Source organism: Rhea pennata, chromosome 1, assembly GCF_028389875.1.
Source record: "Rhea pennata isolate bPtePen1 chromosome 1, bPtePen1.pri, whole genome shotgun sequence".
In the NCBI taxonomy this organism is placed as follows: Eukaryota; Metazoa; Chordata; class Aves; order Rheiformes; family Rheidae; genus Rhea; species Rhea pennata.
Genome location: NC_084663.1, coordinates 212,921,035 through 212,935,622, shown reverse-complemented (window position 1 = coordinate 212,935,622; position 14,588 = coordinate 212,921,035). Strand labels below are relative to the sequence as shown.

The 14,588-nt window shown below is 48.8% G+C and overlaps 1 protein-coding gene across 3 annotated transcripts in view; it reads left to right on the top strand.

Annotated features, from left to right (window-relative positions):
- Window positions 1-14,588, top strand: part of MYO7A (myosin VIIA) — a 72,900-nt gene that overhangs the window by 23,049 nt on the left and 35,263 nt on the right. For all 3 annotated transcript variants that reach the window (XM_062578264.1, XM_062578253.1, XM_062578245.1), the window contains exons 14-19: window positions 3,592-3,729; window positions 10,141-10,299; window positions 10,645-10,737; window positions 12,036-12,130; window positions 13,402-13,486; window positions 14,326-14,544. In XM_062578264.1, the coding sequence (XP_062434248.1) occupies window positions 3,592-3,729; window positions 10,141-10,299; window positions 10,645-10,737; window positions 12,036-12,130; window positions 13,402-13,486; window positions 14,326-14,544 (789 nt within the window). The remainder of the gene's footprint in view (window positions 1-3,591; window positions 3,730-10,140; window positions 10,300-10,644; window positions 10,738-12,035; window positions 12,131-13,401; window positions 13,487-14,325; window positions 14,545-14,588) is intronic.

The window sequence follows — 14,588 nt, the reverse complement described above, 5'->3', positions numbered from 1 at the left end:
TCCCTACCTCACCTTAAGTAATTCTCCTTTTTTCAAATGCAAGACCTTCCTCCTACTGAGGAAGATCACAATCTCCCCAGGGCACCTGGCGCTGAGCACAGCATTCCTGGCACACTGTACAGCTGCCTCTTAAAGCAGGAGGAGAAGGTGTACAGGGACAGCAGGAGCACACCTGACATCTCTAGCTTGGCGACACTTCTCTTTGCACTTGCCTTTCTCTTAGCTGCTGTTCACTTGGAACTGATTTGAATGTTACATAGAAAAGAATCCAGTGTTTGCCCCTGCTGAAGCTTTGGATCTCTATTAAGACCATCCAATTTAGCTTTGTGTCCACCTATATCTACTGACTGTACAAGGAGCAGCCAGGCTGATCTGGTTACCACTTTCTTGGCCCTGGATACATGATAAGTACCTAGAAATGTCCAGGAAAACAAGCAAAGGAGTTTGAATAGGTCCTAACAGATAGATTTTATGTCATCTCATTGAACCTAAGAGCTGTCTTAATGCTCCAGTTGTACCACTGGAGAGCTCAGGCTCCCAGAACTGGGAAAACATCTGCCTTGTGTCCTGCTGATAATATTCTGCCTTGACTTTTGTCTTTACGTTACTGCAAACAGCCACACACATTTCTGGGCCTCTAAAACCAGCCTGGTTTCAGGTGGCAGAGGCAAGCGACATTGGAGCAGGTCCAAATGTCACCCTGGTCAGCACCTCTTTCTGAACTTCTCTTCTGAGAGGGTGCTTCTCTGTAAATCATATATTTTTCTTCCCTCTATTTTTTTTTCTTTTTCTTTTGTTTTTCCTTTGAAGTTGAGCACAGGCTGAGTGAGAAAGAATTCAGTGCTCCAGTCCAGGTTACAGCTCACTGGGCACCTGTGACTCCTGGTAGTCCTTCTACAGAGCATACATATCTCATCCTCTCCTGTGCTAGTCTCTGTTACAAACACAGGCAAAGAAATACTCTTTGTCCCAAAGATATTACAGTCTCAGAGTTTGAAAGCTAAGACATTTCTGTTCAGGAGAAAAGCAATGTCTGTTCAGCTTTCTCCTTCAGGTTATGGGGACTGTGACCATTTTGAACTTAAAAAGCTCCTCCTCTGCAGTAACACCTGCATTTTCCAGTGCCTCAGTAGGCTGAGGTGCGAGGTTCTTCCACGCCTTTTTTGGCCATTTTGTTAGACTTCGAGGGAGGAGATGTGATTCTCATACTGGTGCTGAGGTGAAGCAGGAGGAAACATTTAGTTCAGAGGCATTACTTTGTCGATGCAGGAGGAGGCCAAAGCAAAACACTTGCCTAAGGCTTCATTGTGTAGCTGGAAGTCCAGTTAGCATCCCCTCAACCTTGAGGGGTCTGTGTGCCAACGTCAGGCCCAGGGAGCATGTGAACGAATAGGATAGCGCAGTCTGGGGATCATTCACCCTCGACAGGATGAGCCCAGATTGCTCTGCTGATTCGGTGGAGATCGCACCCCTGCCTTTTACCAGAGGCTGGATGCACGCAAGGAGAAACTGCAAGGAATTAGCAAGCTAGAGAGGCTGAATCTGCTGCCTAGGAGCAAACAGCTCATGCATTTCCGTAGAGATACAGGGTATAAGGTTTTGCACCAGCCCCTTCCTACCACCATGGCTGAGTTGACAGACAGGTAGTTGCTTCCAGCTTTGTTGCTGCATCTGTTCCTGCTTCTCTGGCCTCTCACTGTGGCCATCCTTTTACATGATGTAGAAGTGATCACTTGCACATAATTGGCAAAGCGGCAAAACAACATTAATCAAAACTATCCATGCTCAGATACTTGCCAACACAATCTATTCATCACCCAATCTGCAAACAAGATGCAAGCACCTGACTCTACAGCACTCTGCTGGTAACAGCTACATCCATTAAGTAATTAAATGTGCTCACAGTTTGTCCTTCAGGGGAGGTTTGCTGGGAGAGACCACTGCTGGCCCCCAACGCTCTCCAGGATGAGTGGGCCAGGTTTTTCTGATGTGTGCATGAGCTGGGTTTCCTCTGCTCACTTGCCTTGTTGGAATTCCATGACGACTTTGTTTGTGTCGACTGGGTTTTTCTTACCATAATATCCAACCTGAACTATGCAAAATCCTTATTTTGGGGCGAGTGGTACAGATGTTAATCACAAGTTACTAATGCTATGCATTGAAGAGCACCTGCAGATTTTGCCCCTTAAAGTAGAAATAAAACTCGCCACTCTGCAAAACACAGCAGCACAGACAGTGAAAATGGGGACTCTGCGACTCCATGCACAGCTTGATCACCTGCAAAGAACAGGAAATTTGGAGGAAATACGCACTAAAAGCTTGCTGGATATCCTCCCTTTGGGAAATCCCTGGCTGTCAGGTCATCTCACAGTGTGCCCTATAATTAGTTCAGAGAGAGTTGCAGCCTGGTGCCCAACTCCTCCTTCAACCCGCCAGTAGTACCTGCTGCCCCATAAAGGCTACCTAAACACCAGCCCCTACCAAGACATGCAGCATCACTGGGTCCTATGTGTATTTCAGGTCATTAATTGTCACTGTAATTCAGCTCACAGTGACTGATTCATAAAGCAAGCTTGGGGATTCATTTTGTTTGGAGCTAGTTTAAAAGGTTCTCAAAGGGCAGGAGGAAGTGACTTTTGAAGAAGAACCTCTCCATTCTGCTCAAGAAACACTTGTCCAAAACTCTAGGCCCAATTTTTAGTTTAATCAAAGCAGTTAGAAAAGGCAAAATACTCCAAATCGTCCTGATTCCTCCTAAATACCCTTTTTTTCATCTTGCTAATATTCTTCTCCAAACACAACTAAAATCTTCTCCAACTTAAATCTTTTTAGTACAGGCTGGGAAAAGCAAGTAGACCTTATTAGCACCTTCTGGAGCTGTTCCAGGGTCATACTGCATTGAACATGCTCCTGGGTTGTCTGTCAACATAATTTGGCTTCTCCAGGCTGAGCCCCCAAGGAACAGTAGAGGTTGTGCTCAACATGAGGGAGCATCTGAGGAGCATCCATGACCTATTGCATGCTCCAAGTCACTGTACAAAGATTTTTGAAGGCCTGGAAAGGATAGTTTGCTCTCAGAGACAAATCTCCCTAATGGCTCTGTAGAGAGCAGTAGGAATTGCCAGTAATATGGAAAGGCTCAAGCAGGAGAAATCGAAAACACAGCACTGGTGTAATGCTCCTCTGCTTGCTTTGCTAAGGAGGAACATAGATTTGCTCACCAGATGCAGGCAGCATCAGGGCCTGCTGCCTTCCTGCGTTTTCTCTCCCTCACTAGAGGTGTCAGGAGTAGGTTGACAGGGTCTGACTGTTGCAAGAGGAGCATCAAGGACAAATCCAGGAGCAGGAGCCTCGCAGCCAAGCCCTCTCCTCTCCCCACACCCTCCACGTTTGCCGGCGTGGGCAGTTCTCCAGCTCTCCCCTGCCCCATTGCTGGTGCGTTGCCCTCAGCCCCCTCCACCCACAGCTGCGAGCCCCCCGCTCCTCCCTCTGCCCGCCCGCCACCGCGGGAGGTTCCCAGGGACGCAACCAGAGAGGAAAGACGCTGTTATCCTTTCATTTCCTGAGGCCGCTCCTCTGTGGTTTTTCCAGGGAGCGGAGACGAGGAAGCGCTCGCCGACGCTCAGCAGCCAGTTCAAGCGGTCCCTGGAGCTGCTGATGAGGACTCTCAGTGTGTGCCAGCCCTTTTTTGTCCGCTGCATCAAGCCCAATGAGTACAAGAAGCCCATGGTAAGTCCTACTTTTCTCTCTCTCTCGCTGGTTCTTGTACGGGCTTGGCCATGGGGTCACTCAGCTGTTTCACATGTCCTGCATATGCTGAAGCTAAAACTCTTTGAGATGTTGGTGGAGCCAGGATGGACCCTGGGTGTTTGGAAAACCAACCCACAGCCCTTCCTGCAAGCCATAGAGGCACCAAAGTTCACTGAAGAGGGTTGGCAGAGGTGGATGCTTTCTTTGCCACCCAGTGGCACCCCAAAACATTTTACGGAGGGAGATCCTGCCCCCCGCCTTTCTTCCCAAGGTTGACCCCAAAGAATTCACTCTGCAGCCCTGTCTCATATATTCCGAATTTCTATAGAGACTGGGGGCCTCCCTCCTAGTGACATAGATTGAGCTGTAGGGCTCGTATGCCACTCTGTGTTGGGCCATATCGCGGGGCTCAATGTTTTCTAGGAATAGTCCCTCTCTTTCAGGTGTTTTCTACAAAATCCTCTTTGATTCCAGGGGATATCACTTGGGTTTACCCCTATTACAGCCTCTCAGCTACTTTTTTGTACAAATTGCAGCAGCATGATTAAAAAAATGTAGATTAAAAAAAAGAGAGAGAGAGAGAGATTAAATAGCACAGAGGAGAGGTAAGAGGAATTTTTTGGCTGTGATTCCCAGGGAGAGGGAAGTTAGGCTGAGACAGACTATGACAACATTTAATATTTTGGTTGGATGAACAGCCAATAACCAATTTCTCCACATTCTTTAGAGCACTGTTAAACACACAGCTATGCTGAGCAGGATGTTCCAGCAGCCTTAAGAAAAAAAAAATACTCAGAAACTTAAAAATGATTGGCAGTCAGTTGAAAGTGCCACTTTTATTGTGTTTGCTTCAAAAGCAATGACAAACTTTAACGAGCAAAGGAAAGGAAAGGAGATGCCCGTAAATCTCCCTGATCCCCTCTGAGCACACAGAGTGCTCACAGAGGTGACTCGAGTTTTGCAAGGAAAGTGGGGTAATAAAATAGGTTTTGAGTGCCCCTATTCCACTGCCAGCACCTTGCAGACTGGCCCCTAGTATTAGCAATCACTGTTAGCTGCTCACCACTGCTAATAATGCTAATATTTTTACTGAGTAGTTTTAATTGATAAGAATTTCAGCTATTTGTGCTCTGACGCATTTTGCCCATGATTGGGCTGCTTTTGTACCTCAGAATGGCAATGAGTAATTTATTGATTACCCTCTTCTAGCAAAACTCAACTGAGCGTGAAAACCAAAAATACCAAATTTCAGAGCTGCTGCAGACATGTGCTGTTTGTCTGAAACTTATTTTTGCTGCTCAGTGAAAATAATACAGTGAGGGGTAAAAAGTTTGGTGGCTCCCTCTGTTTAGGGCAGTTTACTGCACCTTTACCCTGTTTTTAAGAAAGTGCAAAAAAGGCATTTAATAGTATTTTAAATGAATGCTTTGGATTAATATATAACCATATGTCTGAGCTGGGATTATCATCTGAACCAAGTTCAAACCAAAGCCTCCTTTTGGAAAAATGGGTGATGTCAAGAAATAGATATACATCCTGAACTAACTTTAACAAATTCTTCTCGATGCCCAGGCTTTAAGCTGCTGGATGTCTGGGACTCATCCTAATCTACATCCTACATAACAAGTCTATATTTGAGCAGCTCTTGCGAGCTTTAAGACAGGTCTCTGTGCACCTCACTTATCTACAAGATTTTCAGTGGAGTATAAATATAGCGAAAAGCCTGAAGGAATGAGACAAAAAGAAATTAATCTAAAAGGCATGAGTGGATAAACTAACTCTGAATCAGGAGCTGTAGTGCTGTAAGATATGAAATAGAATTTCTTGCTATAAAGGGAATATCTATTTTTGGCCCTAGTTTAATAATACAAAGGAAAAAAATCCCAGATAACAGGACACAAAGCTGTACCGGGTGACTGCAAAAGAGAACATTTTCTGAGAGTTCATTTTCTGTTCCAGGCTGTGAAGGAAAATGTACTGATAGTGATAGGAAATGGGATAATAGGAAGTGAAAGGTCTGTGGAAAGTTCTGGCTGTTTGTTGTTTTGTGTTATTTGAAAACTTTTGCTTCCTTCCAAAATTTGCTTTGGGGAAAAAAAAAAAAAAAATATATATATATATATATATATGTATGTATGTATTGTTTGCATTGGGATGCTGGCTGGAGTTCTCTGGGTCTGTACATCTTTCCACACTGTGTTTTTGAGTATTGCTCTGTTGTTCTGGTTATCCGAAAGAAATGGATGGGATTATTAAGTAACAAACTGTGCAAAGAAAGTCTGTGCAGGAGTCTGTGCAGCACGGGTGCTCCGTATGGCCCTGACACCAGGAAGCACACCGTAACCCGTGCACAGCGAACAGGAACGAGCCCTTCCAACTCTGCAGAGTTATTTGGGAGCTCTGAATTGCAACATGCCTGCAGGCCACCCCATCGAGGGCCTAATCCGCAGCCTGCTGCATTCGGGCTGCCTGAGGAAGAGGAGAAACACACCTTTCTGCTTCATGTCCATTTAACTGAACTCCACAAGTTGCCTGGGCTTCACTGCTCCACCAGATCCCTCTTTATATGGAGCAGAAATGCTACTAAAGGTGCTGCATTTGGTAACAAAAGCGGCATATGGTCTGGGATATGAGTCCTCATACCACAGATAGTTCCTACTTTATTTAATATTTTGCCTCTCCTCCAGTATACCCAAATCTCCTCACACATCATGAATGAGAGCACGTATAAAGTAATGCTAAAGCCAGAGCAGGCCTGTTACTACACCTGCAGGTTGATTCAGCTCTTTTGCTTCACAGAAGGAGAAGACAGAGGAACATACAACGCTTACCTCTGCACTTACCTTGTCCCCAGTCCCGAAAATTAGATAGCAACAGGTTGAGACCAAATCTGGATGTTAATTTTGCCTTCTTCTCATTCATCTGCTGTGTCCTATCCTGGTAAAAGTATTTGTCCCACTTCACTTCAGCTCTTTTAAACTTAAGTGTCTGCTACAAGCTGGTGAAAAAAGCTCCCTCCCCAGCAGGAGATATGCAGGTATCTAGAAGGCAGATGTGTCTGTCCCAAGAGATGTATCTTACATGACAGGCATGACATACCCTCCTCTATCCTCTCACTTCAGAGGAGTCCTAGATGACCAGCATGCAGATGTCATATTTTAGACAGCTGGAGGGAGGGTGGATGAATACCACCTCAGCAGTAACACCTTAGCCCAGGCCAAGGTTTACTGTCCAGGTTTTCTGTGCTGTGCCAGTACCACACCACGCCTGTTCCCAGCACAGCCTGGACTTTCATGGGCACAGCAGAGCACAGGGACGTCCCATATCTCACCTGCCTCCTTCTTAACTGGACTACACATGAAGCCACTGCTCCCTCCTGGAAGTAGAGGAGTCTAAAGCTTTGACAAATCTTCTCTAAGATTATGGAAGAGAGCAGAGCACGTCTGCAATGCCAGCCCACAATACCCGGGCTTGCTGGAGGATGTCTTTATTTTTCTGCTACACACACACACACACACACTTACATTTATTTTACATTTGGGTTGAATGTGTAGCTGGTGCTCCCAGCAAATCAAGCTGCAAGAGGGTGCTCCCTGGATCCTCTTCTAGGCACTGATACATTGACAGCGTACAACAGTAGGGATTTTCCTCAGCCTCTCTCTGCTTCAGCTGATCAACACAACTAGCAGAAACATCATTCGTTACCCACCCCCTTGTGCTCAAAACAAAAAGATAACAGGCCAGGTTTACTAGCAATGGCTGCCATATGGCTTTAAAACTGCCTGCTGCTTGTCAGGAGCAGCCAGAGATGTTGGTCTGAGATTTTTCCCTTCCCTAAACCCCTCAATTGGTCTCAGGTCCAACTTGTTCATTTTCAGTTCTTCAGAAGTCTTCATGGGTAAAGGGTGGTCTAATGATAACAGGCTTAGCCTGGGGATTGGCATGTCCAAGACTGCACACTTCTGTGTGGTACTTTAGGCTATCACCTACCTTGAGATCAGCAAGTGTAGGCCTATTCATAGAATCATAGAATCATAGAATCAGTAAAGTTGGAAGGGACCTCTGGAGATCATCTAGTCCAACCTCTCCGCTCAGCAGGGTCACCTACAGCATGGTAGACAGGGTTGCATCCAGGCAGGTCTTGAAGATCTCCAGACAAGGAGACTCCACAACCTCTCTGGGCAACCTGGTCCAGGGCTCCGACACTCTCACAGGGAAGAAATTCCCCCTCACACTCAGGCAGAACTTCCTGTGCTTCAATTTTGGCCCATTGCCTCTTGTCCTGTCACACTGGACAACTGAAAAGAGTTTGTCCCCGTCCCCTTGACACCCTCCCTTCAGGTACTTGTACACATTGATAAGATCCCCCCTCAGGCTTCTCTTCCCCATGCTGAACAGGCCCAGCTCTTGCAGCCGTTCCTCGTAGGGCAGGTGCTCCAGCCCTCTGATCATCTTCGTAGCCCTACGCTGGACTCTCCCCGGTAGCTCCATGTCTCTGTTGTACTGGGGAGCCCAGAACTGGACACAGTCCTCGAGATGAGGCCTCCCCAGGGCTGAGGAGAGGGGCAGGATCACCTCCCTCCACCTGCTGCCAACACTCTTCCTAAGGCACGCCAGGAGATCATTGGCCGCCTTGGCCACAAGGGCACATTGCTGGCTCATGGTCAACTTGTCATCCACCAGCACTCCCAGGTCCTTCTCTGCAGAGCTGCTCTCCACAAGGGCAGACCCCAGCTTGGATTACTGCTTTAACCCCTAGGTTATTTCTCCCTAGGTGCAGGACCCTCCACTTGCCCTTGTGGAACCTCAGGAGGTTCCTCTCCGCCCAGCTCTCCAGCCTGGCCAGGTCTCTCTGAATGGCAGCACAGCCCTCGGGTGTGTCAGCCACTCCTCCCAGCTTGGCATCATCAGCAGACTTGCTGAGGAGGCACTCTGTCCCCCCATCCAGGACACTGATGAAGAAGTTGAACAGGGTGGGACCCAGGACTGAGCCCTGGGGGATACCACTAGCCGCAGGCCTCCAACTAGACTCTGCCTCACTGATGACGACCCTCTGAGCTCTGCCTTTCAGCCAGTTCTCAATCCACCTCACTGTCCACTCATCTAACCCACACTTGCTGAGCTTGCCTAGGAGGATGTGATGGGAGACAGTGTCAAAAGCCTTGCTGAAGTCCAGATGCACAACATCCACTGCTCTCCCCTCATCTACCCAGCCAGTCATGCCATCCTAGAAGGCTATCAGGTTGGTTAAGCAGGATTTCCCCTTGGTGAATCCAGGCTGGCTACTCCTGATCACCTTCTTCTTCTCCATGTGTCTGGAGATGACATCCAGAAGGAGCTGTTCCATCACCTTTCCAGGGATGGAGGTGAGGCTGACTGGCCTATAGTTGCCTGGGCCCTCCTTCTTGCCCTTTTTGAAGACTGGGGTGACATTGACTTTCTTCCAGTCCTCAGGCACCTCTCCAGTTCTCCAGGACCTTTCCAGATGATGGAGAGCAGCCTGGCAACAACATCCGCCAGCTCCCTCAGGACCCATGGGTGCATCCCATCTGGGCCCATGGATTTGTGGATGTCTAGCCTGCCCAGAAGGTCTTAAGCCTTTCCTCCTCAACCAAAGGAAAGCCTTCTCTTCTCTAGACTTTCTCCCTCACGTCCAGGCTGCAGGATTCCTGGGGGCTGCCCTTAGCAGTGAAGACTGAAGCACAGAAGGCATTCAGTAATTCTGCCTTCTCTGCATCCCTTGTCACCAGGGCCCCTGCCCCATTGAGTAGTGGGCCTACATTTTCCCTAGTCCTCCTCTTGCTGCTGATGTAGTTGAAGAAGCCCTTCCTGTTGTCCTTGACATCCCTTGCCAGACTCAATTCCAACCGGGCCTCAAAACCTCTGAGTTTCTGAGCCTTCGCTGATCTGCTCCTCTGCTTCCTCTGCCTGTGAAATGCTACAGCCCTGCCTGCACGGAAGTGCTGTGATCATGCTGGCAAAGCTCAGAGCTGCAGTCAGAAGTTAATGAACATCAGTGATCATTGCCAGAGTGAGTGTATGGTTTGATCCCTATAAATGAAGCGTTGCTGCCTGTTTTTCCAAGGTAATGTTCACCATTGCATGGTGCTCTCTGGCCATCCTCTCAGTCCTTTGCAGAATTTGTAGGGCACATCCAGCTTTGCAAGTGGAAATTAAAGAAGAGAAAGGAGGCAAATGCACTCAGCAGTTCCTAGGATCAGGCCCGTAACAGCCTTGGGGCCACTCAGTGAAGGCTTTGGGTGGATGCCTAACATCATTCCTCTACGCAGATTCAGACTCTGCATTTTCTTATGGCCAATCCAGGTTGAGTAGTGGGGCCAGGAAGTGGTGAGCAATAAATCACCATGTCCTCTGCAATGTCTCCCTCAGCTGTTTGATCGGGAGCTGTGTGTCCGTCAGCTGAGATACTCAGGGATGATGGAAACAATACGGATCCGCCGGGCTGGCTATCCCATCCGCTACACTTTTGTGGAGTTCGTGGACAGGTACCGGGTGCTCATGCCTGGAGTGAAGCCAGCATACAAGCAGGTGAGTGTTTTCTTCCATGGCAAACTATTGCTCTTGGTAAGCCTCTCCAGAGCTGTTTACAGGGGGTGCACTCTCTCCAGAAGCAATCTTGCAGAGCTTGATTCTTGGATGTTACTTGGTACTGTGGTGTTTCCACACAAAATAGGGGAAGGAGGGTTTCAGGGCTGGCAAGGACAGGGAGCAGAACACCAAGGGGTTGTATTCAGCTTGTTCCTCTCGCTCAGTGACAGTAAAGCCCTGGGAAGTTCAACAGTTGGAGGTGAGACCAGAATGGTTCCCAGCTGGCAAGGGTGGGGAGTGATGAGTGAGGCTGATACCTGCTGATTCCCACCCCCTTCTTGCCAGGGTGACCTGCGTGGGACATGCCAGCGCATTGCAGAAGCTGTGCTCGGGAAGGATGATGACTGGCAGATTGGCAAGACAAAAATATTCCTGAAGGTATGGGGCTCTCCAGCTCCTGCCTGTGGTCTAGGACCCTTGTTTGTGAAGAGGTCTCCTACAATCCCTTTTCCATGCTGCATGGTAACCCAGATGATAGGAGGAAATCCTGACAGTCTGCCAGCACAGATGCATGCACACATAGAGACACAGAAATAGTCACATACAGCACATGGCCTTTTCCCTCCTGGGCAGAGCTGTGGCTGCTCAGTCTCGTCTCCCTTCACTCAAAAGACCTGGCAACAGGAGGGATATCCTGCAGAAAGGGGGACTAAGATCACAGCAGACTCACTTTGCATTCTGTATGTCCTTGCACCATGCAAGATTCCCCTATTGCTTCCGTCTCTGCATCAGTTCAGCTAATACAGAGCAGCCTCACGTTGCAGAGGTCCCCTGCAGCCCCATGAAATGAGAGCAGCTCTGTCCATTCACACACATCTTTTCTCACAATCCCACTCTTGTATCGCTCCTGGGCAGCAAAGCTGAACTGATCAGGAACCAGTGTAGAAGCAGACACTTCTCTCTAGCAAGTTCTCAGCTGTAAATCCTGACCACACATTTCAAAATATACCCCCACTCCATCACCAGTGAAAACACCCCCATCTCTTTCCTAGAAGCTGTTCCCACTAGTTGCTCTTTCCAGAGCATGTTATCAAGATCTCACAGCTGTCAGGGCAGGAAATGGAGAAATCAGGAGGCCTTGAAGGGCAGCATGAGGTCAGGCAAAGCAGGAAATGTGTGGAATTGGCTCTGCTGCACCCAGAGTGGCAAGGCTCAGCGTGCAGCAGCCAGGAAAGCAACTGGAGTTAGAAACCGCACGGAAGGAATCAAAGCAAGTTTCAGCTGGTGTATCTGAAAGTCACAGCGCAAGGAAATCCAGTATAACAGGGAGTTATTGTGACCTTAGGATATGGAGATGTTTTGGTCTTGGCTGGGGGGAGTGACAGGACCCAGGCAGCCAGGAATTTGTTCCCAAATCTTGCTAGCACTCCCTGAGGCTGCTCCTGTGGCCAAGAGCACCACCAGGGAGCTGTGTGAAAAGGCAACGTGATTTGTTTGCTTTCAGACTATAAAGTGCTACATATGCAATTCCTGGCCTCACTGATTCATTTAGGAGTGCGAAGTATGGGTCGCTAGGATTTATTTTAGGGTGCCCCCAGTGTGCAGGTAGGGTGATGCCTGGGATATAAAAGCTCTGGGGAAGCTTCCCCAGAGAAGGGCCTCATACCACCCCTCCTGCCCCTTCGCAAGCAGGCAGGGAGCTTCAGGCACAGGTAGTGTTTCATTTCCTCCCTTAGGACCACCACGATATGCTGCTGGAGATCGAGAGGGACAAAGCCATCACGGACAAAGTCATCCTCATCCAGAAGGTAGTCCGTGGTTTTAAAGACAGGTAAGTGTAACCTGGGGAGTGGGCCATGGGGATTGCTTCACCCAGCAAGCAGCTCTCTGGGGATGCGTCACTCCCTCCATGCTTAGCCGATCTGCCATTCCTGCAGCTGGATGTGATAGCTGCTCATGCCCTTTCCTCACCGGGGAGAGGGGAAGCCCCATCCTGGTGGCATTCAGGTAAAGCAAGTATTGGAGCTGCTGCAGTGGCAAAGGAAAACAGCATTATCTATCACAAAAATAGATTAAAAAAAAAAAAAAAGAAGATCTTCTGTCCTCATTCATCATTGCCTTCAGGAGAGCTGATTTTTATTGTGCCAATATGGTAGTCATCACTCTGGCCCTGCTGAAGGCAATGCTAACCTTCCAGTCTCTGGGATCCCTTCAAGACTCAGCGGGGCCAAAGGGCCTCTGCTGGGACTAATAATGTGCAGTAACTGTGTTCTCCCAAACCCCGGGACTGTTCCCTTTGTGAACCAGTCACTGCAAATTTGGGAGGAGGGCAGGTAACCCACGGGAAACTCATGGCACAGTTGTTGGGGATAAGGGAGAACTTCACCTATGGAAGAGGGCAGTTCCTGGGCTTTGTGCTCTACGTTTGCCCGACCTACAGCTGTGATTCAGGTGAAGCCTTGGGCTTTGCAGGAAAAACATGTGACAAATAATCAGGTCTGAGAAGCCTCCTTGTCATCCCACAGAAACCCTGGAGAGACCTCCAAATCCTCCCAATGCCCCAAAGGTGTCCAAGCCCAGACTCAGGCCAGGCTAAGGGGGCAAAGGGGAAGACCACAGTAAATAAGTCGTGTTGCTGTAGTCTGCTCTTGAACCTGGTATCTTGTTGCCAGCAAGTGAGTTGTTATCTTCCCTAGTCCTCACTACAGAGAGCATCCTACACTCAGTTACCACCACCACCATAGGTTCAGATCAGGTTGAATCCATTTTCAGGCAGCTGGGACTGAAGAGTAAGGAGTGGGCAGCCCAGGAGATCTCAAATCAGAGAGGAGGCAGCAAGGGAGGAAAGGAGTGGACTGTTCCCAGCATCTCCTGCTGCCATTTTGGGGGGGGCTGCTCTGCCCATTCCCACAAGAAGATAGGATGGGCTGGTGGAGACCTCTTCATAAAGGCAAGCAGAGCTGGGGGAGGAGACATTATCAGGCAGAAGATGCAGTATTTACTCCATCCAGTTGCTCTGTTTCAAATCTCTAAAGAATGAGGCCCAGGAGGTAACAACTCGCAGCCAAACCGCAGAGGCAAGTGATTGAAATGCCTTTCCAGGTCCAATTTCCTGAAAATGAGAAATTCAGTCCTGATGATTCAGAGGTACTGGCGTGGACATAACTGCAGGAAGAACTACGGTGCTGTAAGTACTGGTGTGCTTCCTCACACCCTCTGCCCTCCTACATAATTCACCCAGGCACCAAAACTGGCTCTTCCCAGTTCATTCTGCCCCAATGTGTTGAGGAAGTATTTGGGTTGGCCTCCATCAGATGGCCAAGGAATGATCAACCAGGGTTTTTTAAGGTCTTTCCCCCATTCTCAGGGGACTGGAAACTCAAGAGCACCATTGGGCCTGGCTGCAGGAAGACCATTTTTTTTCTAAAAGCAGGCCCTATCCACCTCCAGGCCTGACAACATCCACGGTCAAGGCTTTCTCTTGGACTCGACCCAACCCATGGCCCTCTTCTCTCCCTGTCCTCGCTGGATCTGACCCAATAGCAGTCATTTGGCACAAGGAATTGTGGGCACAGGGGATGATATCCTCTGTGCCCACAAGATGATAGGAATAGCCATTTCCAGATGGATCAGGATGCTACCTCCTTCCATGATCAAGAGCCTTGACAATCAGACAGGACATGTGCAGTAGCAGTGCTTAGCAAGGGAGCCCATGGGAGAAGCTAAACCTCCATGGGTGCAATGTGAGGAAGAGTCCTTTCAAGGCTTCTCAAGGGGAGAAACTCTGTAGGACTCGGTGGGGAAGCATCAGCCTTCGTCCTCCCTGGACTTTAATTAGTGCAACAGCCAGAGCTCTCCATTTCTCCACCATCTCAGAGAAATTCCTTTCCAAAGGCTTGTCCTGGTGGTAGCTGATTTCAGCTGCTCTTATTTACAGCCATGCAAGCAGGAGATTAAGGAGGGAAATCTGCTTAGGGTGGGCAAGTCCCCAGGCACAGAGTGGTTTCATCCTGCTCCCTTTTGCAGATGCGAATCGGCTTCCTGAGACTTCAGGCCCTCTACCGATCCCGCAAACTCCACAAGCAGTACCACATGGCCCGTAGGCGGATCATCGAGTTTCAGGCCCGGTGCCGGGGCTACCTCGTCCGTAGGGCTTTTCGCCACCGCCTCTGGGCCGTCCTGACCGTCCAGGCGTACGCTCGGGGCATGATTGCCCGGAGGCTGTATAAGCGCCTTCGGGGGGAAGTAAGTACCATGGAGGAGAGGTTGGGCTTTGGAAACGGAGGCAG